We start from the raw sequence: 21068 nt of genomic DNA, 5'->3' as shown, positions 1-21068 counted from the left end.
GACAAGGAAGCCAGCTCAGCCAATCGCGTTGCGCCTCACGGTTAGGACAAACTGCGGCAAAGCAATGGCGAGCTTTCCTTCCCACGCTTCCTCTTATTGGGGAGTTGCGCAGCACGAGTCGCAATTTTCCTTGTGGCGCCGCGTTCGTAGCCACCAATGACTAAAGCGCAACACTTACGACCAATTAAAACCGTCGATCCCCCCGGCCAATCGCTTTGCTTGGTGACGAGCAGCGCCGAGCTCTCCGCCAATGGGCTGGCCGGCAACACAGCTCCGGACTCAACAGCTTGTTATTCGTGTATCGCGTCGCAAGCCCGGGCGAGAGGCAGGCGAGACGCTTCGTTGAACGTAAGTATAAAATGTTTATTTTACGACCCCGAAAAGTGTCGCCCGCCCCGCTCGGGAACACTCGGGCGGCCGGCGAGGCCGCGCGGGTGTCAGAAGATGTCCGCTTTCGTCGCGCTCACGAGCAGCAGCCGCGAATTGAATGGCAGCCGCGGCTTGTTTTCGCACTGAAGAAATGTGAAAGCTTGTGTGTGTGTGTGCCCTTTTGTCAAACAGCCGAATATGAAATAATTAAATCCAAAGCGACGGACTCTTATTTAATGTCATATCGAATGACGCAGTCGGCTGCAAAGTTAGTTTCTTTTGAGCCTACGAGTCAGTGGACGTAAGCAAGACGCTTTAAACCAACGGGAAAACTAGCTAGCTCGCTCGCTCGCTCGCCTCTTTAGCATGTTAGCTCCAGCTAGCCGGAGAGCGGACGCAGCCACCAACCAACCGACCGCCGACACCACCTCGTCCCCTCCAGCCGCGAGTACTTTCGGCCGGTTAACTCGGCTGCATTCTGTCCGTCCGGCCGCCGGCTGGCCCGCTTTGCGCTGTCCCCCGTTTGACCGTCGTTATCAAACCGCTCGGGAGTGGAAGGAAGGGGAAAGAACGGTGTGAGCTAAAGTTAGCCGCGCTAGCTGAGCTGACATGGCGACGTGACTCACTCAGCCCAGCTCAACGCGAAAGCGGGAAGGGGACCTCCTCAGCTCGGTCACGGACGAGCCGGCCGAACCGGCCGCTGCTAGCTCGCTGGGTTGGTTGTTTTTCTCTAACGGAAACTGGTTTTAAGTAAAGGAGGAGCTGACATATTTGTTCTGATCCAACAGGGCAGGAGGGAAGGGGGAGGGGGTCCCCACTCTTGTGTTTCTTATGTTTGGGTACTTTCTCAGTCATCAAGGTCTCTCGAGTCAACTGTATTTTTCTTCATAACTAACTAGCAGAAGATGCCTGGATTCAACTTTGTAAGGTTCCACGAAGTTAACGGTAATATCCACTATTAGCTAGTTAAGAGTTTAAAGGCATACTTCAGGTAGGTGGTAATCCGCAAAAAGCGAGACCTATATGCCCGATAAGACATAAATAACTATATGAATATTTCAGATTCAAGTGTTGCATCTTCTAGTTAATTAGCGTGGTATTGTTATGCGCTTAGACTTATTTGTGTACTTTTCTAACACATTTTCTGTTGCATTCTGTCTCAGCAATCCACAAAGCTTCCGAGCTGGACTTCTTCAAATAAGCACAAAAGATGAAGGTGAGTGTTTTGCACTTTATGGCGATGTCATCAAAGTAATGTATGTGATCTTTGTGTGTGTTTTTCAGGCAGCCGACGAGCCTGCCTACCTGACTGTGGGCACGGACGTGAGCGCCAAGTACCGAGGGGCCTTTTGCGAGGCCAAGATCAAGATCGTGAAGAGGCTGGTGAAGGTCAAGGTGAGGTGGAACTCCCGTCAAAATAGCCCAAATTCACTCACCGGTAAGGCTGCCATGATGAGCTAACTAGTCGCGGCTACGTCGCCAATGAAAATCATCGACAATTATTTAATCGTCGACTAATCATTTATTGAAGTACTTATCTATTTGTTGCTTAGTGTTTCTCTTGAAACGATCGCAACGTCTGTATGCCTGTCTGTGACAGCACATGAGCAGTAGCGGTAATCCGGCTCATCCGTGATGTAAACAGAAGCATTGTGGGCTATGCAGTGTCATGGCTAACTTGAGAGTTACGGTGCATTTCACCCAAAATTCTTAATGTGATGCAAATTTGCCTCTTGTGGCAGCACGGCGGGGATGCTCGACCATCTACAAAGCGAAACACAATTTGGCTGATGGCCTAATTTCATTTCTGACATACGAGCAGTCGTGTCTGGAAGCTAGCGTTAGCACACACATTTTACTTTGTGTTTTGATGACCTATTTGGAACAGGCATATTGTATTATGAATTGCGGCGGCGTTAGTCCCTGCACTCATATCGCCAGAGACATAAAAGCATTTTTGGGTATCGATAACTGAATTGGAACCGTTTCTTATCCCATCCCTAATTGTTTTTGTTGTTCTCTGCAGGTGACTCTGAAAGGGGAGAGCACCAGTCAGGTGGTCCACGATGATCAGGTCAAAGGCCCCCTCAGGGTAAGGAGCTTCATCACCATGACGATGACTGTGGCAATGACGATGTTGTCGTAACGCTGCGTGTGCGCCGGTAGGTGGGCTCCACGGTGGAGGTGAAGACGAACGAGGGCGTGTGTAGCGAGGCCGTCATCAGCAAGCTGACGGACGCCAGCCTCTACACCGTCGGTGAGTACGCGTGAAGGGGTGGGGGGTTGGGTGGGGGGGGGGCGCTCTCAGTGCGTGCGACCCACGCGTCGACATGCTTTGTCTTTCAGTTTTTGACGATGGAGACGAGAAGACGCTGCGGCGGTCGTCTTTGTGCCTGAAGGGCGAGCGGCACTTTGCAGAGAGCGAGGTGAGTTGAGGACTCGGACCCGACCAATTCATCCATCGGGACCAAATGATCACAATTGACTGGAGATTTTGAATTTAAACGGCAATCATTCCTCAACATTTAAAGGGTTCAAATCAGGCCTTGCCTGCTATTGGAATTGACTTTCCACTGATATTTTAACAGTTCCTGAATGATATCTTTTTCCTAAGATACTGGTTGCTATGGACATTTGAAAGATGGAAGTACCAAAACTTAAAAGCCGTTTTTCTTAAAACGAGGGATTTCTACCTTCCAACATTAAATTTGCTGTAACTTTGTCCATTTTTTTTTTTTTTGGTACGTTCATGTATTATATATAATTTTAAAGGGAATTCAGTGCAGAATTTGAATATGTAAAAATCTCCATTTTGATTTTTGGCACATGACGACCTTTTTTTTTTATTTTTTATATATATATATATATATATATATTTTAAGAGCTGGCCACATATTTATTGATCAAATGTGTCCAGTGAACTTTGGGTGACCTGACAGATTCATGGCCCCTGACTGCAAAAGAAAATAATGACGAAATGTGACTTAACATGAAAATGAATCATGTTTTGCCAGTCACGACACGTTGCTTAAATACGGCATATACAAATACGCCTTGAATCTAAAGATAAATTGATCCGTTATTCATAGTTTTGAACTTGAACATTTCTCTCTGTTGTGGAGTTGAGCAAATCCTAAATGGACAAAGTGCTGAAACAGTCAAATGTTCAGCCTGTAATTCCTGTTTTTGTTGTTTATTCATGACATGTTTTCTAAACGAATCTACTCATTAATCAGTTGTCAGATTTTTTTCAAGTCCATATTTGTTCTCCTTGTCTTCCTTTTTGTTGTAGTCGTCTTGCTTCTATTTTGATTCTTCCTCCATCTTGTTCTTCTTGTTCTTGTTGTCTCCATTTTTGTTGTTTTTCTTTTTCCACTTCAGCTTCTCTCTCCCCAATTCATGAATGACTCAGCATTTGTAAATATTCAATTCCGCCTGCGAATTTGTGGATCCGCGGCCACGCGCACGTATTTTTCAAACGTCACGCCGTTTTTAAGACATTCAACACTGACGTGTGGAAATGTCCGTCCTGTTCTCCGTGGCTTTCTTCTTTTCAACCCCTTCTTATTTTCCACCTTCTTCTCGTCTTGACTTATTTGTCTGTTATTCGTTCTGGGATTCCTCTTCTACTTGTGAAGTTTCTTGTTGTCCTCCGTTTCCTCCCCGTCTTCTTCTGCCTACCATTCTTCTTCTTGTTCTTCCTCCGTCCTCGTGGTCCTGCTCATGTGTTGTTTTTTTTTCTCCCTCTTCAGACGCTGGACCAGCTTCCACTGACCAACCCGGAACACTTTGGCACGCCGGTCATCGGGAAGAAGTCCAACCGCAGACGGCGTTCCTCGCAGGCTGTGTGAGTCTTTGGGTGAATTTTGGGATGAGCGAAGAGGAGGCGCGCTGACTGCCAGGTTTCCCTCAGGGCGGACGAGGAAAACGAGTCGTCGTCCAGCGACGACGACGAGAACGACAGCAGGAGGCTGAACGATGATTTGTTGGGGAAAGTCTGTAGCGTCAAGAAGGAGGAGCAGCCCGCCTCCTGCTTCCTGGCGCTGGTAAAGCGACCCAGCTTAGTTTTTTTGCTGCGTGTCACGTTGGCGTGCGCTGTCATGTGTGAACACTTCCTGGTGTGTGCGCGTGTGTAGGTGGTGTCTCCGAGCTGCAACGACGAGTTGGTGGTGAAGAAGGATCAATGTCTGGTCAGGTCCTTCAGTGACTCCAAGTTGTGAGTTTTGTCAATCGCTTCTTAAACAGCGGCGCCTTGAGATACGAGTTTCATTTGGTTCGTAATAAGGGGTAGGTCGTTTGGGTAAATCATTTTATTAAGCTTATTTTTACCCCAAAAATATAACATAGGATTCCAGTCTGCCACGAACTGGTGACATTTTGCTCCTAAAATTTGAGCCCGTTGAAGTACATTTGTCATCTACTCGCACGCGCATGTGCGAGCAGCACATTTGCTGATTTAATTCTCCCCCCAAAACAATTCTGACAAACTCCTGCACGACACCAACTGTAATATCGTAAAAAGAAGGAGTGGGAAAGGGACAATTTACACGGGTGGAATGACACTTTGTGCCCCGAACATTTCAGGTTCGGAGTCACTGCTGCTCGTAAATGAAGTTGGGTGAGATGCATGAAACGGTCTGGAAAACAATTGGTCTTCTGGGTTTCTTTATATTTCAAGCTTCAAATATACACAAGTCTAACATAGCAGTCTATCATCATGGGAAGATTCTTTATGCTGCATCGTTAGGCTTTTTGGGAGGAGAAAGGGAGGCTCAGCTAGACAGGAAAGCAAGCAATCTGGTCACTTCAATATTGCTTCATGTACAAGAAATGAAAAGCTCATTGTTAAAGAAAATACAGGTGTCCACAATGCAGTATAAACTTAATATTAAAATAAAATAAACTTAAAATTAATACATGCTAAATAATTATTTTCTATAACAGCATCCACTTGTGAGAAAACTTCCACTTTAACTAACTATATCACTTACAGGTTGTTCATACGTTTGGTTCTAAATAAGTATTATTTTTGCCCCCCCCCCCATCAATCAATTATGCTGGTTTGATCTGTAACTGTCAAAAATGTTGATTGTTTTCCAAAGTAAAAGCAAATGTTTGCAAATGTCTTATTTTGAGTCGACACAAAATGACAGGCATTTTTTATTTTTTTTTTGGAGGACAACTGACGAGCGTTGAGAGCGAGAGAGACTGAAATCAGGATTTGGACAATTACAAACCTAAGCAATTGTATAACTGATCAGTTGTCGATGAATTGGGAGTCGGGATGCGGTCGACGTAGCTTTGTAACGTAGCGGCGCAGCATTAGCTAACATTTGTCTTGTTTCCCGCAGCTTCACGGTTTCCAGGAGGAACGTGCACCCCCTCAACTCCATCAGCATCAACAAGTCTGAGCTCTCCAACACGCGCGGTCAGCCTCCTTTCATGCAATCAAACACCGCCACATCCTCGTCCCTCCTGCTCCTCCTCCTGAATCCATTTCCTCATTTCTCTTCTTTCTTCTCACCTCTTTCTCTTCTCCCCGCTCCACCACTCCTGCTTCCTCACCTCGTGACTCCTCTCCAGGCTTTGAAGCGGCTCAGGCATTTGCGAGGCGCAGGGAGGTCCCGGAGGTGTGGAAGATGGACATGAGTCAGATCTTGGACTCGTCCACCAGCGACGACGACGCCGGGGAGGAGAAAGAGAGCGAGGACGACGACGTGGACGAGCAGGAGAAAAGGAAGAAGCTCATCAAAGAGGTCAGAGCCCTCTCTCATCATTTCACCAAAATGTTCCACTCATGTTGCCAGTTTCTTAGAGGGAAGTTGTGAAATGTGGCAACCAAATTGGGGAGCCGCCAACACTGATCAATTTCCAGTAAGCCATAAAATCAATTACTAGCCGGATATTTCTTTTTTTCACCCTTTAATGGACATGAGGCGCTCCAAATGTTCCTGTCATGATTGTGTACTTCATCTCATCAATTGTCCACATGTTCCGACGTCTCACGCGTGCGCGTGCGTGTGTGTGTGTGTGCGTGTGTGTGTGTGTGTGTGTGTGTGTGTGTGTGTGTGTGTGTGTGCGTGCGTGTGTGTGTGTGTGTGTGTGTGTGGGGGGGGGGGGGGGGGGGTGTGTGGGGGTGTGTGTGTGTGTGGGGGTGTGTGTGTGTGTGTGTGTAGCCCGAGGAGGAGCCAGACCCAGAGGAGCGAGATCACTTCCTGCAGCAGCTCTACAAGTTCATGGAGGACCGAGGTGAGTCTGGCAGCTGGCCGTGAGACGTGCACTTTTTTTCCTGACTGTGTGTGTGTGTGTGTGCACGCCTCCACCAGGAACGTCCATCAACAAGCCTCCAGTGTTGGGCTACAAAGACTTGAACCTGTTCAAGCTCTTCCGCTTGGTGTTCCAACATGGTGGCTGTCGCAAGGTAACTTGGTCTCACGTCCACCCGATACATCAGTGATTCACAAATGGTGCGTGGCTCACGCACGGGTAGTAACAGAAATACACGGCGCCGCTCAATTGTACAAATAATTGTCAGACTGTACAGTGAAATAATTTTCTGGGTTGCACAAAGATGGCACTCTATTAACTGTTTATGGCCTAAGTGGTTTTCAACAGCGTGACTTAATGGAAAACCATTTTTTTCCCTGTTAAAAATGCATGTGATTGCTGAAGAGCTGAAACTGAACTGAAATCACCTTGAATTCATTGACTCGTTGAAATCCACAATGTTAGAAATGGTTTGAATCAAACATAGTAAATATGTCAAATCTTGGGAATTTAGTGTGGAAATCTTGGAGTTTTGGGAATGTCATAAATAATTCTGTATACTGTATGTCGTCAACGAGCTGAACATTTTGTAGTTTGAATTGCTTAGGTGGACATTTAGATAAATATGTAAATTGTCTGCAATTTTGAACGAGGTACAGAATATTCGAGCTGTCAAAAAAGTAATCAATTGTCAGATTAATCGAATTTTAATAATCCTTTCATTATTAATTTTTTTTATGGTTCAAATCCTCTGATTTCAGCATATCAACAATAGTTGTTTACTGATTTCTGTGGTCCTTCATGAAAGAAGCCCGATTATCTTCTGTGTTTAATCAAAATAAGACATTTGCAAACATCTGGTTTTTTTACTTTGGAAAACAATGACCCAACCGCGGCGCTAACATAGCACATCAACCCCCCCCCCCCCCACCCCTATTTTTAAAATCACTATACGAATACAAAGTACAAAATAAACACCAATCGCTGGTTCATAAACATCAGGGGACAAATTATTTTTAATACACTTTAATGCAAACATTTTATGAATCCGATTAAGCGATTCTAGAAATATTTGATAGTGAGAGCACTACATCATATATAAAGTCTCTCTTAATTTGGCAGTTGAGTGTGTGTGTTTTGGGGATGTGATGATGAGTTCTGTAGATTTCCTGATTGAGCTCAATGTTGAAAATTGGAAGGTTCTTGAATCGGTCAAGAAATGTGTAAATGTGTCACTTGCCTGCATTCAGGTGGGAATGTTGCATGCTGCAAAGAAATAAAGTTCCTCAAGATGTGTTGGATGAGCTCGCATGGTCTGAAGTTTGGAAATGAAATTTAAAGCTTGTGCTATGGTGGGAATGCAAATGGTCTGCCCTTCAGATCACAGATCGCTCTGGTGTATTGCAACAACAATGAGGCTCCGTCTAAAATGCATTTATTTTCAAAGTGAAATGCAGTGTGGTTGTTGACCATAATATGTGAAAATGTCCCTTATATTTCTGAAATGGCGCCTTTGTGTGTCAGATTGAGAGCGGCACAGAGTGGAAGCAGATCTACATGGATCTGGGCATCCCCATCCTCAACTCAGCGGCGTCGTACAACGTCAAGACGGCGTACAAGAAGTAAGCCTTTTTGATGTCTTGGTCACGCCGGCCGACCCCTCGAGCGAACGTTCACCCCCCCCCCCCCCGCTCCACTCCACTCCACTCCCCCTGGCAGGTATCTCTTTGGCTTTGAGGAGTACTGCCGCTCTGCCTGCATCACCTTCAGGACCATCCACCACAACAACCCGCGCTCCCCCAAAGCACACACCATTCCCAGGAGCACCAGGACCGAGTTCAGCGTGGCCACGCAGAAGGGGGAGGACAAAGGCATCAAGTCTGAGAGCGAAAGCGACAAGGACGAGCAGAAGGACAAACAAACGTTCCTCAAGGTGAGTCACCGAGCTTGTCAGGAGATCCATTTTCTTTTTCTTCTCTTTTTTTTTTGCAGCTTCCGTAGTTGTAAGCACATCCTTCATCATGTGCGCTGTTTCTACCAACATTGAGCTGCAAACAAAGTGCAGCTATTTTACAAAAGTGCAGTCAGTATAATAGCGTTGTACAAACTTCTGATTTGAATCAGCGCTATTGATTTCATATTTTCAACTTGTCACAAAAACTCAAAGGCAATTGAGTTTGTGAGACGGGTGCGAATGTGTCCAAGCTTTCCCCCTAGCGCAGTTGTCTCAAAGTCCTGCCCTCGAGGGCCTGAGTCCTGCATGTTTTCGAGGTTTCCCACGTTCAACACAGCTGATTCATATTTAAGCTCATCAGGAAGCTCTGCAGGAGCCTGATAATGATCCGGATCATTGAATCAGGTGTGTTGGAGTAGTGACGCCTCGAAAACCTGCAGGACTCAGGCCCTCGAGGACCGGATCTTGACACATGTGCCCTAGCGTTTTATTAGCCCGGCTCACCAGGCTAAGCCCCCCCCCCCCCCCCAAAAAAAAATTATCATTCTGAACGATCAACAACAAATAGTAATCGCTGGATGTTTTTCGCCTGAAACTTCGACAAACATGATAAATGATTGGGACATGTCATTCGTCATCTTCAATGTGTCCCCCGTTCAATCCGCTTTATTCTATAGCACATTTTAAAAACGAGCGTTTGCAAAGTGCTGCACATTGAAATCCGCACACTATCATACACATAAAACAAGCTATTTAAAAAAAACTGTCAATAAAAACAATACGTAAAATAAAGAAATGAATAAATTACAAATAATTGAATAACTTAAAAAGATAAATAAATAATAATAATAATGAAACACGGAGAGTCCAATTCACGCTGAACTAAAAGCCAAGGAATAAAAGTGGGTCTTAAGATGAGACTTAAAACCCGTCACTGTGGGAGCAGTTTGAACGTGGAGAGGGCAGATTGTTCCACTGCTCAGGGCCAACAACAAAATATTAACTTTTGACTGCTGAAAAGTATCCCTTTAACAGGAAGCCAGTGCAAAGACGAAAGAATTGGCAATATGTGTCATTGTTTTGAACATTGATCATTTCTTTTCAACATGCAAATAGAATAAAGTCCAAATTTATATTATTGAGGGGTAAAAAACAATACATATTAATTTTAAGGCCTCATTGCCCAGCCCTGCCGCTGTACTTCCGTCTCTGATGTCTTCCATCTTGTCCCGTGCAGGGGAGGAGGCGATGTGGCCCCATTGCGGCCAAGGCGGAGCCGGCCATTAAGGCAGGAGACGACAACAGTGACGAGCCCAGGGACACGCGCCGGCGTAGCAGCCGACGTGTGGACGGCTCCGACAGGGGATCTGGGGAAGATGAAGATGAAGATGAAGATGAAGATGAAGATGAAGATGAAGATGAGGATGAGGAGGAGGAAGAGGAGGAGGAGGAGGAGGAGGAAGAAGAAGAAGAAGAAGAGGAGGAGGAGGAGGAGGATGACCTGGATGTAGAGGACGACGAGGATGAAGAGCGGGAACGGCGACTGGGAGCCAGGTGGGCCTCCTTTGACTAGATTTTGCACGTAACATATCTTGAGCCGATGCTTGGTCGTTTTTGTTTTGCTTTGTGTTGCAAGCCAAAATGTTATTTGCCGGTGATTTCATTTATCCTTTGAGTCTTTTATTGGAATGCACAAGAAGTCAAAGGGGATAAATAGAAAATGGCAGCACTCGCTCTAAGGATGGAGGACGCGCTAATCCTGAATTAAAAGGTCAACCGAAGATAAAGTCAAGAGTGTGATACGCACTAGGCCACGCCCCCCAAAGCATTCAACACAGAAACATGCTCGTACTCGTATTTAGATTTACTTTTTTTATTTTTTATTAACATTTTGTTGGCCATCATTGTTTTTTTTCCGGATTTGACATACAAGTAGTGCTGTCAAAGTTTAAAGTGTTAACTAATTAGTGATCGCATTAATCATGTATTAACACAGATTAATCTCCAACGTCCAAATTGTGTTTAGGAGCGAGGACGAGGGGGAATGCGACGCCGTGACGGGGACGAAGGTGAGAGTAAAGTACGGCCGGGGAAAGACGCAAAAGATCTATGAAGCTCACATCAAGAAGAGGGACACCGACAACGGAGAGCACTTTTACCTGGTGCACTACTACGGCTGGAACGTCAGGTGGGTTCGCACCAACCAACGTGTAAGCGTTTAGCATTATTTTATTTCATCACAAAAAACAAACACGCTCTAAAAATTGCAAAACTTTTTTCTTTTCTTTTTTCAAAATAATGTTTTAAAAATGATCAACCCAATGTTAGCATTTGCCATTGAGACATTTGGGCTTTTCCACTCTTTGACAACAAGGCACTCTAATGTGGCCACGCCGGTCGGAAGCTGCTGTGCTGCCATGTCACAAACCAATCTTGCTGGCATCGAGTAACCTGTCAATGATTCCATGGAGTGCTTGTTGCATCTCCCCGCCCCCACCGCACCTTTTACCCACGTCACGCATTTACTTCCCCATGTTACCGTTTCCAAGCGACCCCTGCTCCAGTTGGCATGCAGTAATGACAGAAAACTTTTCATTTGGTAGTGTTTTAAATTGTTGATGGTTTGAAAACGTATGTTTTTGTGCTGACCAATTCTTGTGTTCAACACAAGAGTTAGTCGACTCTAGGGTGTCAAAATGAGTGCGCAAGAGTGGTGACCAGCCCTTTCTTGCAATCAAAACTGGGGGAATTCCAGTCACAATGCAGAAGACACATCCACGTCAAAATTTAGCGGTAATATTTGTGGAAACTGGGGTCAAGTTGTATTTTACAATTTTATAAATGTGCAGAATTTTATAAGTTACTTCATGTTAAAGATTAGCTAGCTCTTAATATGGAAAGAAAAATGCACTAAACTGTCACGTCTTACAAATGCAATTATCCCATCTAGTGTCAGAAAAATGACCAACACAAATCAATATCACGCTGGGTTAGTACAGTAGTACATCTTTTTAATTTTAACTCAATTTTATGACTTAGTACTAATGACTAAAAGATGCAGCCGTATTTCTTAGTTTAGCTTTTCCCCCCACATTTATGTTAACAAGAGTACGAAAACATGATATCGATTAATCGCAAGTTAACTATTGAAGTCATGCAATTAATTACAATTAAACGTTTTAATCGCCTGGCACCCCTAGTCGTCTCCTTTTATTTTTGCCAGGCAGGCGTACACCAAATAACCACTTTAAGACTTCCTTCTGACTTGCATGTCGTTCACTCACCGGCTTGTTTCCTCTTAGGTACGACGAATGGGTGAAGGCCGACCGCATCATCTGGCCTGCCGAAAAAGGAACCAGGAAGAGAACCAGGAAGAAGGTGAAGGTGAGTCACCGCTTGCTGCTTATGCCGCCTGGGCTTTGAATGACCTCTCAACTTTGACTTTAGAACAAAGAGGAGGCGGACAAGGAGGAGGACAAGGTCCCGATGGTGGCGCTGATGTCCACACCTCCGTCGCCACCCAAGCCCGTGGCGGCCAAGCGAGGGCGCCCCCAGCTCCGGACCACGCCCACTAATGCGCCGCCCAGGCGTAAGACGCCGAGCGGCGAGGGGCGGTCCAACGGCAAGAGCGTCCGCATGGAGACGCCGCCAAACATGGCCAACGGCGACAGTAAGCCACGCCACTCGTCAAACAGCGTTCGCAATCCCTCCCGAGCCGCTACATTAGGCCCAATTTAGCCAGTTGGCTCTTTTGTCGTGCTGTTGCAATGTGTAGTGATGAGCATATGTTAGCATCTACAGTAGTTCACGACATTGACGATCAAGAGACTGCATGTAGCCTTTGCCTTGTCTTCCACTCTTATTCTGTAAGACGAAGCGCATCACTTGTGGTCAATTCCACAAGTGAGCTGACTTGGCGATCCTTTCACAGTAGCTTCCTTTCATGAGCATCACGTTGAAACTCTGTAATGCATTCTGATGCAACGAGCACAGATGGGACTAAGTCACGCGCGTCTCAAGTGGTCGTAACCTTCAAGATTCAAGTAAATGCTTTCATGGGGGGGGGGGGGGGATAAGCGAGCCAGTCAAGATGAGTAAGTCAGATCGTACAATCTTCCTCCATGGAATCAGAACTAAATGTTTTTTCACGGCAGAAAAAAAAATGCATGTACCGCACCATAACGGGGCTTACGTTCCCAACAACCCCCTTCAATAAGTCCAATTGGCAAAATACTCCCTTGGCATCTTTTTACAGCATTTAACGTCACTTTTTAAACACAATTTTAGAACAATACAAACACATTTAGCACTGCCAGAATTTTAAAACAACTAGATCTCCCAGAGTCGTTATTTTGATGGCTTGCGCTCTCGCAATCACGTAATCGCCTCATATGGTTATTATTACTATTTACTCCCTGTTTTGAGTAGCTAATAAAGCCCTTCTCTCTTTATTGATTATCAGGCTTGTATTGCCAAAAACATGAGTCCATCACATCTAGCAGTCCGTTTTTTTACTATAAGCTTTTACTATACGTTGAACTGCATTGCCACTTCCAGTGAGTGGGTTTGGCTCCTTTTAGACAGGGTCTGGTCTTGTTCGGACTTGCTGTCAGAAACTCCCGAGCGATCCAGCGACCATTCATCATGATTCGTCAGACTCTCGTCAGCTTCTTCTCTGAATGTAGCTGTGAAGTCTCCTCTGTAATATAGTTTGTTTGTTTTTGAATCGCCATGGCGATCTTGCTTGTATCCAAAGCCTCCGTGCTGAATGGTAGTTGCTACGGAAGCCCAGCGGCGCAACCCAGCGGCGTGAAAGATGTACATTGAAATTAATCCGTCGCTGAGGTAAAGTAGTAATGACTGTTTAATACAGTAAAATGGCCACACAGTCAAAAAGCCAGAAACATGGTTGATCAATGTAAATAAAGCAACAACAAATCCAATTTTAAGAGCCGTCTGAGAGCTCTGGGAGATCTGGTTTCCTAAACATCTTGGTCTCAAACGTGGGTCCTGCCTGCTTTAGAGGTTTCCCTCCTCCAACACACCTGATTCAAAGGATCTGCGGAAACCTGATAACGATCCTGATCATTTGATACAGCTGTGTTGGAGGAGGGAAAACGGCAAGACTTTTAGGACTGCGAGGACCCGAGTTTGAGACTTAGGATTTAATATGTCGAGTGAGAGCAAGCGCAATGGGGACTTTTTTATTTTTATTTTTCAACTGTGAAAGGTTATTCTCATTTCCCTTGTCGTAGTAATTGTACAGCGTTGTGCACAAATGTCTGCCGACATCCTTGTTCTTTCATATCTACCGAGGTTCATTACTTTGAGAGATTCCGTAATCTTTCTGTGCTCCGCAAAAATAAGGTTGAGCTAGAAATATTTCGTTTCAACTCTTCTCAACTTTGCAGAATGTTCAACACAACAATGTGCTGCCGTTTAGTGGCTGACAGTGGAATTACATCTAAAATAACACAATTTGAGTAATAACTGGTCAGAAAAAAAATCACAAAATAGCAGGATCACGAACCTGGAACCCCTGATGGAGGTTTTTTTTTTCTTCTAAAATTCAAATGAACACATACGATGAGATGAATATATACTTCCTGGCCATACATATTGGGTGAATGGGCACAATTGTGTCCAAATATTTCTGACTCTAAACACCATCACAATGGATGTAAAATAAAACGAACATGGCTTGGCCATTGCATAACATTCCACTCGTTGTTTGCTTTTGTCGTCTGCCTTGCGTTTGTTGTCCATCGACACTTGAAGTGACGACACTTCAACAATGAGTTGTTGAAACATTATGAGCAAAAAATCCGACCGTCCCACAAGACTCCAAAACTCTCATCGTCACATCAGCAAATCCAAGGGAGCACATCCGGACACGCCCACCTGGCCATCCCAACAGATGACAACACCCCCCCCCCCCCCCCCCGGATTGTTGATTGTTCTACTGCTCAAAAGTGGCAGGCAGCATATACAAATTGCCGTCATTCAAAGCGCGTCTTGTTGATTTCATTTCAAATTTCATGCGTTGTGGTGTCAAGAGGCCGAAAGTTGACAACTGCGTCCTTGTCCCAATATTTATGGGGGTGGAACGGCTTTACTTGCATTTCTTGATGAAGTGACTCTTGACAAAAAAGACAAAGATATCTCAAGTGTTTTTTGACAGTCTGCTTATATTCAGCCAAAAGCTTTAGCGCTCATTGGCTAGCGCGCGCGGACGGATGGGCCGAAAGCCAGCAAAGACATTTTGAAGGCAGTAGTGGAATGCTATGCAGTAGCCAAATTAATCACTTGACCTGAATCCGATTGAGCATTGCTAAAGACAAAAATGACGGGGAAAAGCCCCCCCAAATAACAAGCTGGAACCCAAAACCTTTGCAATCGAGGCTTGCAAAGATGAAATCCGCAAGTCAAACAATTGAAAAGCCAGTGAAAGTTTGATTTAGTTTTTATTTTTCCATTTGTCCCTTTACTTTTTTTGCCGGCTTAAAAAGCGTGAGGCAACATATACAAACTTTTGTAATTGCTGCACTGTTCGCCTGGTTTGGATGGAAAGATCCTCAAATTAAAACTGAAAGTCTGCACTTAAAGCACATGTTTGTTTGTTTCATTTCAAGTCCATTACAGCCAAAAAGATGACAATTGTGTCCATGTTCCAATATTTATTCAACTGACTGTATATTATTCAGAAGACATATTTCCTCCCAAGTCACCATTTGGCAAAGAAAAAAAATGTTCACGTACGTTTCAGTTTGTCCGATTAACTAAATAATTCACCATATGAAAATGTCTATAGAGTGAGTAAGAAATAAGCAAAGGTGGCAAATCCATGTCCAGAAAGTAAAAACCCTGCCACTGTTTGGCTTGGGCCCCAGGTGCTAGCTAGCTAGCTCCCATGGTGCTGGTTTACGTGCAAGTCTATTGTGGTGGTGTTTACAGCCAAAAAGATGACAATTGTGTTAGCACCTGGGGCTCAAGCCAAACTGTGGCAGGGTTGATAGGTTCTGGATTTGCCACCTCTGGAAATAAGTCAATGATTCCGAACGCCGCAAATGTTTCATCCGCCATCTTCTTGGTCCATTGTTTCTGTAGGCGGGTCACGCTTCAGGAGGACCAGGAAGACATCCGGGATGTACGACTCGGACCACGCCTCAAACGGTGAGTCGGGTGTCGTCGGTTCACATTTGCAGGCGAGCGGGGGGGAGTTCTGTTTCTTTAGTAAACATACAGATACAAACAAACAAAATACAATCTCCATGCTAAATGAGTTAATTCCTTCAGATCCATAGATGGTTGCAGTGGACATGACGTATTTGCGTGTCTAAACCAATAAGACATCATTTGGATGATGTCAACTCTTCTGGTTCATGATAGCATCTTAACTAAGCAATCACAATCGCAAGTTGTTTTGCATGATATTCATGTTAAAAAAGTTGCATAAAAGCTTGGTAAGTTATATTATCCTGCCGTCCACTATAACAACTAAAAACATGAGATAACCCGCCAAAAAATGTTGTTCTTATGTGGGAAAATCGGCAACAACAAAAATTGCCCAGCAGAATAATAGTCTGGAAGGATTTTAATAATTCAAATATTATTTCATCTGCAAAGGCTGAAAAAAGTAGCGCCGGATGTAGAAGTAAGAGACGTGTTCAAATGTAGGGAGTGAAAGTAAAACATCGTTGGAAAAAAAAAAAATCAACGCAAGTTTGATACCACTAATACATTTGACAGTACATTTTTTGTTCTTAATGCTGGTTTGTTGGGCTGATCTTAGTGCTGGATACCATCCTCGTTTGCATAAATTAGCATTTTATGTACATTTGATATCTAGTTTTAGTTCCCCTGCTCCCATGTCAGCCGAACAGTCCCATCATGTTCTCACTCTGCAGAAGATTCTGACAACTCGACGCTTGAGAGCGAATCGGAAGAGCCGCCTGACAAGAAAGTGTCGCCATGGCGGGGGAGACCTGACAAGGGGGAGGAGAACGCATGTCAAGTGAAAGAGGGCGTGTCGAGTGACGCGGTCGTCGCCGTAACGACGCAACCTCCTGTCACGCCACCCCGTCCCAGCACGCCACGAGAGGACGCCGGCCAGGTCGCGAGTCCCTCCGAAGACGAGGACAGCCCGGCAGAGGAAGCTCTCAAAGTGAAAGTTGAGCTCACCAATGAGCCGGAAGTCGTCAAAGTGGGCCCCGCCTCTTCTTCCCCAGACAGGCCGACCTCACAGCCTGACGATCTGCAGGAGGCACCGTCAGCCAACCTCAAGACGCCGCCTTTGTCGCCGCCCACACTCAAGGTTCACAACTGTGAAACTCCTCCGAAAATCTCCAGTCCGCCCACAGCCGCGAGTCCTGGATCTCCTTTGCATCCTCCTCCGAGTGTCCTAAAGAGACCGGATGAGCCAATGGTGGTCCTCCACTGCCTCCCCGCGCCGCACCTCCAGCCAGAAGCCCCGGCCCCCATCCCGACCACCACGCCCTCAGACACGGACTCCGCCAGTGAGGAAGAGGAGGAGAAACCGGAGCTGAAGCTCCGCCCTGAAAGGAAGCAGGAAGAGATGACGCCCACCTCCCCAAAGTCGTGTGCGAGCCCCACCAAGGTTTGCGCCGGCATGTCTCCCAAGTCCTTCCCGTCGCCCCTGCGCGGCGCCGAGGCGGAGAGGCGGAACCATCGAGCAGTGAGGGCGGACCAGGTGCAAGTTGACGAGGAGTCAAAAGAGCGTCCTGAGGACGAGCTTGGTACGCCGCCCCGGGCCCAGGAGGCCCTCGGCCCCGTCCCAAGCGAGGAGCCGCAAATGGGCGCCGAGGCTTTACTTTGCCACGAAGTTGACCTGGACGACCCCGATGACAAGGACAAGCCCAACCCGTCCTCGGAGCCCCTCCTCATCGGCAGGGAGCGGCCACCGTCGCCCCACCGCCCCTTCCTCCCCGACGCCGCCTCAAGCGCCACCCCCTGTCCTGAGGAGCTCCACCCGGCCAGCGTCAACCCCGAGATGGAGGCTGAGGTGGTGGTGGGGGACGCAGACAAGGAGGCGGACGACCAGTCCAGTCCGGACGTCGACGTGTCGCAGGAGGCCCGAGGTAGTGTTGCGCCCCGCCCGGCCCCGCTCGCGTTACGTGTATGTCCTGTAACCTTGTCGCCGTTCACCCCGCCAGGTCAGAAGCGTCTGTTGGAGTGTCAGGCAAGCCCCACCTCCAAGAAACACAAACGGAACCACAAGCGCACCGGCGGGACCTCCAAGACGGACAAGAACAGCACAGGTGACGTCACCCTTGCTTCCATCTTGCATGACGTCATGAATTCTTCTTCGTCATGTCACTTCCTCCTGACTCCTCCCTCTTTTGTCCCATCAGGTCACAGCAGCGACAGCGAGGACCAGTCGCGTCTTTCATCTTTGTCAAAATCCAACAAGTCTCGCTGTCCCGGCGCCGCGTCGCCGCACGCCAAAGAAAAACATGGCGCCACCTCGCCACAGCGAGCCTACAAGTGGACCTTCCAACTCGGTAACGCACATAAACGCACACAAAACAAATTAGGCAAGGGCACATTCCCGCTTTGTGCTTTTAAAAATTGGAGGCTTCAATAACTGCTCATTCTAGCTGTCATCAGGAATGAGCTCTTCGCTTTTTTGAGGGAACGAGTAAGCTGAGCACAATATGATCGGCTTCTAGCAGAGTGCCGGAAACGAGCCAGCTCTTTACAGTTAACTGCCTCCAATTAACTTTGTTCTCCTCCAGAGCGAGAAGGACAAAGCAGGACATAAGAACAAAATAAATGGTGCCGGCGAGTTTGATTTCGACCCCAGGACAACAAAGCCCATGGGTCTGTTCTAAAAATAGAAAAACAAATATTCACCCAAATAATTCAAAAGAGGTCATTTTAGAGCTGTAATTTTAATACCATGATAACGCCATATTGTTCACGATAACTGTCAGAATCCAAAATGGGCCCATGCCTAAAACAAACATGACCTTGATGATGGGACGACGAAAAAACGTTGATGTCAATGTGGCGTGAGCGCGCGTGACCGTCTGCGTTCTCCCGGTCAGACGCCCTGGACAGCATGTCGAGCAGCGAGAGGATCTCCTTCCTGCAGGACAAGCTGCAGGAGATCAGGAAATACTACATGAGCCTCAAGTCCGAGGTGGCGTCCATCGACAGACGCAGGAAGCGCTTAAAAAAGAAGGAGCGGGAAGGTAAGGAGTAGCGACGCACGCCGACGCACGCGCTCATCGGCTATGGAGAACCAAACCTGCCAAAATTTGAAATAATGATTCAATAAATGGAAATAAAAACAACAAAATTAATATTAAAAAATAAATAATGCTCTGCTCTCACATTTATTTCATGCTGCAGACCTTCTGTCAGGACAAAATGTTATTCAAATGAGGGGGCGGTCCTAAGCCTGTCTTGGGTTGGCGAACAAGGAAGTTTCAACAACTTGCATGAAAAGCTCCAGCAATGGACTATCTTGTGACCCGCTAACTTGACCATTGAAAGGCAGTTTGCAACAGCAGAGTCCAACCCAAGACACGCTTAGGACCGCCCCCTCATTTGAATAACATTTCATCCTGTGTCTGCAGCATGAAGTAAATCAATGTGAGAGCAGAGCGTTTTCATTGATTGATATTTAATTCTATATATTTATTTTGACATTTATTTAGATTTTTTTTTAAATTATCTAATTTTTATTATTTCTTTATTTTTACTCATATTTATTTATGGGTAAATATATATACACATCTATATATATAGAGATATAGATATATATATATATATATATATATATAGAGATATAGATATATATATATATACATATCTATATATATACACATCTATATATATATAGATATATATATATATATACACACATCTATATATATACACATCTATATATATATAGAGATATATATAGATATATATATAGAGATATATATAGATATATATACACATCTATATATATACACATCTATATATATATAGAGATATATATAGATATATATATATACACATCTATATATACACTATATATATATATATCTATATATACACATCTATATATATATATATATATATATATATATATACACACATTATATATATATATATATATATATATATATATATATACACACATTATATATATATATATATGTGTGTTTTTATTTCCATTTATATATTTGTATGTCCGTTTTTATTTTCACTTTTATTCATTTTTAATTTTGTCACTTTTGGTCCTCCATGTCAACATGCAAGCATTTTTCTAAACGCGTGGTGTCATTTCCTGTCAGTGTCCAACACAACGGCGTCCACGTCCTCGGGTTCCTCAGACACGATGAGTCCGTCCTCTGCCTCGCCCACTCAGAGCACCTTAGCTGTGGAGTGCAGGTGATGACACGCCCGCCCACAACCCCCGGGGACGGATGGATGCCGCTCAGCGGGCTGCGGCACGAACGGACAGACTGACTCTCGGTCGCAGCGGGGACACGACGGACCACACAAAAAGACTTGACTTCCTTTTTGACACTTAGGCAGGCAGCCTCACAGGGTTAAGGGGACCTGAACCCTTCCTCTTTTCGTTGTTTTTCCTCCAACTTCCTACCTCCAACTGTGAACTTCCTCTCTACTTCCTGCCCTTATTCCCTCCCCCCTTAATTTTTGCCTTTTTGACAACCTCCTTGGTCCTTTTTTACTTTCTTTCCTCACTTGCTGTCAGCATCCAGATTTGCTCCCTTTTCCCCTCTTTTATCACTTCTGTCAGTTTTGTTCTTTCTTACTTCCTGTGTGTTCTGCACTTCCTGCTGCCATTTTTTTTTTACTTTGTTACTCCTATGTACATCTTGTCATCACTTCCTCTCTCTGTGTACTTCCTGTGTCTGTGTCCTTCTCCAGCTCGCCCAGTTTTAGTCTGACCTCTTTGGGGCGAGGGGTCAAAGTTCAGCTGCGGGTTCAGGGGGAGGAGCCAAAGTAGCTGCATATGCAAATTATTTTTTTTGACACCAAATTTTGAAGTAAAGTAAAAAAAAAATTTTTTTTTAAACTTTTCTATATTATATCTTCTATTTTGGTAAGAAAAAGGAAAACGTTGAATAAATAAAGGTGTTTTGTTTTTGTGTTGCGTTGCAGTGAGGAAGTTTGAGTTTAAGAGGAGGACTAGTTGGAAGTTTTATTTCCGACGGAACAAAAAAAAAATTCTCCCTTGCTTCAGATGAATGTCGTCAGACATTTTGTGGCCCGCTCGCTTCTTCTGGTTTCCGCTCCACTTGCCATTTCCTGGTTCGTTCGTGGACTTCTGTGTACATAAGATTAAATGCGAAAATGTAAAGAATGATTTATAATATTTTTAAGAGAAGACTTTGTACGCTTCTGTCAGCTGCCATGGAAACACTTCCTGGGCAAATAAAAGTTTTTAAATATCACTTGTGTGCACATGTGCAGTGAGAGAACGATGTGTGAGACT

The 21068-nt window shown here is 45.2% G+C and overlaps 1 protein-coding gene across 4 annotated transcripts; it reads left to right on the top strand.

Moving 5' to 3' along the window:
• The first annotated feature begins 239 nt into the window (after positions 1 to 239).
• On the top strand, positions 240 to 21027 carry arid4a (AT-rich interactive domain 4A). 4 transcript variants are annotated; one of them, XM_086095692.1, is made up of 25 exons: positions 240 to 348; positions 1533 to 1585; positions 1654 to 1764; positions 2396 to 2461; positions 2536 to 2626; positions 2716 to 2795; positions 4122 to 4216; positions 4283 to 4415; positions 4506 to 4585; positions 5721 to 5797; positions 5953 to 6125; positions 6546 to 6618; positions 6696 to 6790; positions 8161 to 8258; positions 8356 to 8569; positions 9828 to 10144; positions 10617 to 10778; positions 11893 to 11968; positions 12038 to 12260; positions 15698 to 15763; positions 16498 to 17688; positions 17764 to 17868; positions 17962 to 18111; positions 18658 to 18804; positions 19900 to 21027. In XM_086095692.1, the coding sequence occupies exons 2-25, from the start codon at positions 1580 to 1582 to the stop codon at positions 19998 to 20000; spliced, it is 3930 nt and encodes a 1309-aa protein (XP_085951818.1). In that variant the 5' UTR covers positions 240 to 348; positions 1533 to 1579; the 3' UTR covers positions 20001 to 21027. The 4 variants fall into 4 exon arrangements, with proteins under 4 accessions (XP_085951818.1, XP_085951817.1, XP_085951815.1 ...); XM_086095691.1 differs by having other exon boundaries at positions 11893 to 11974; positions 16501 to 17688; XM_086095689.1 differs by having other exon boundaries at positions 11893 to 11974.
• The last annotated feature ends 41 nt before the right edge of the window (positions 21028 to 21068 follow it).

Source organism: Leptonotus elevatus, chromosome 14, assembly GCF_054856555.1.
Source record: "Leptonotus elevatus isolate MCC_2025b chromosome 14, RoL_Lele_1.0, whole genome shotgun sequence".
NCBI classification, from domain to species: domain Eukaryota; kingdom Metazoa; phylum Chordata; class Actinopteri; order Syngnathiformes; family Syngnathidae; genus Leptonotus; species Leptonotus elevatus.
The sequence above is the reverse complement of the archived record's forward strand: the minus strand, read 5'-3'. Positions and strand labels throughout refer to the sequence as shown.

Bases quoted from the DNA above. Each gene is read 5' to 3' on its own strand.
- arid4a (XM_086095689.1), top strand. The intron at 2,627-2,715 runs GTGAGTACGCGT...TTTGTCTTTCAG, and splicing joins CGCCAGCCTCTACACCGTCG to TTTTTGACGATGGAGACGAG. The intron at 6,126-6,545 runs GTCAGAGCCCTC...GTGTGTGTGTAG, and splicing joins GGAAGAAGCTCATCAAAGAG to CCCGAGGAGGAGCCAGACCC.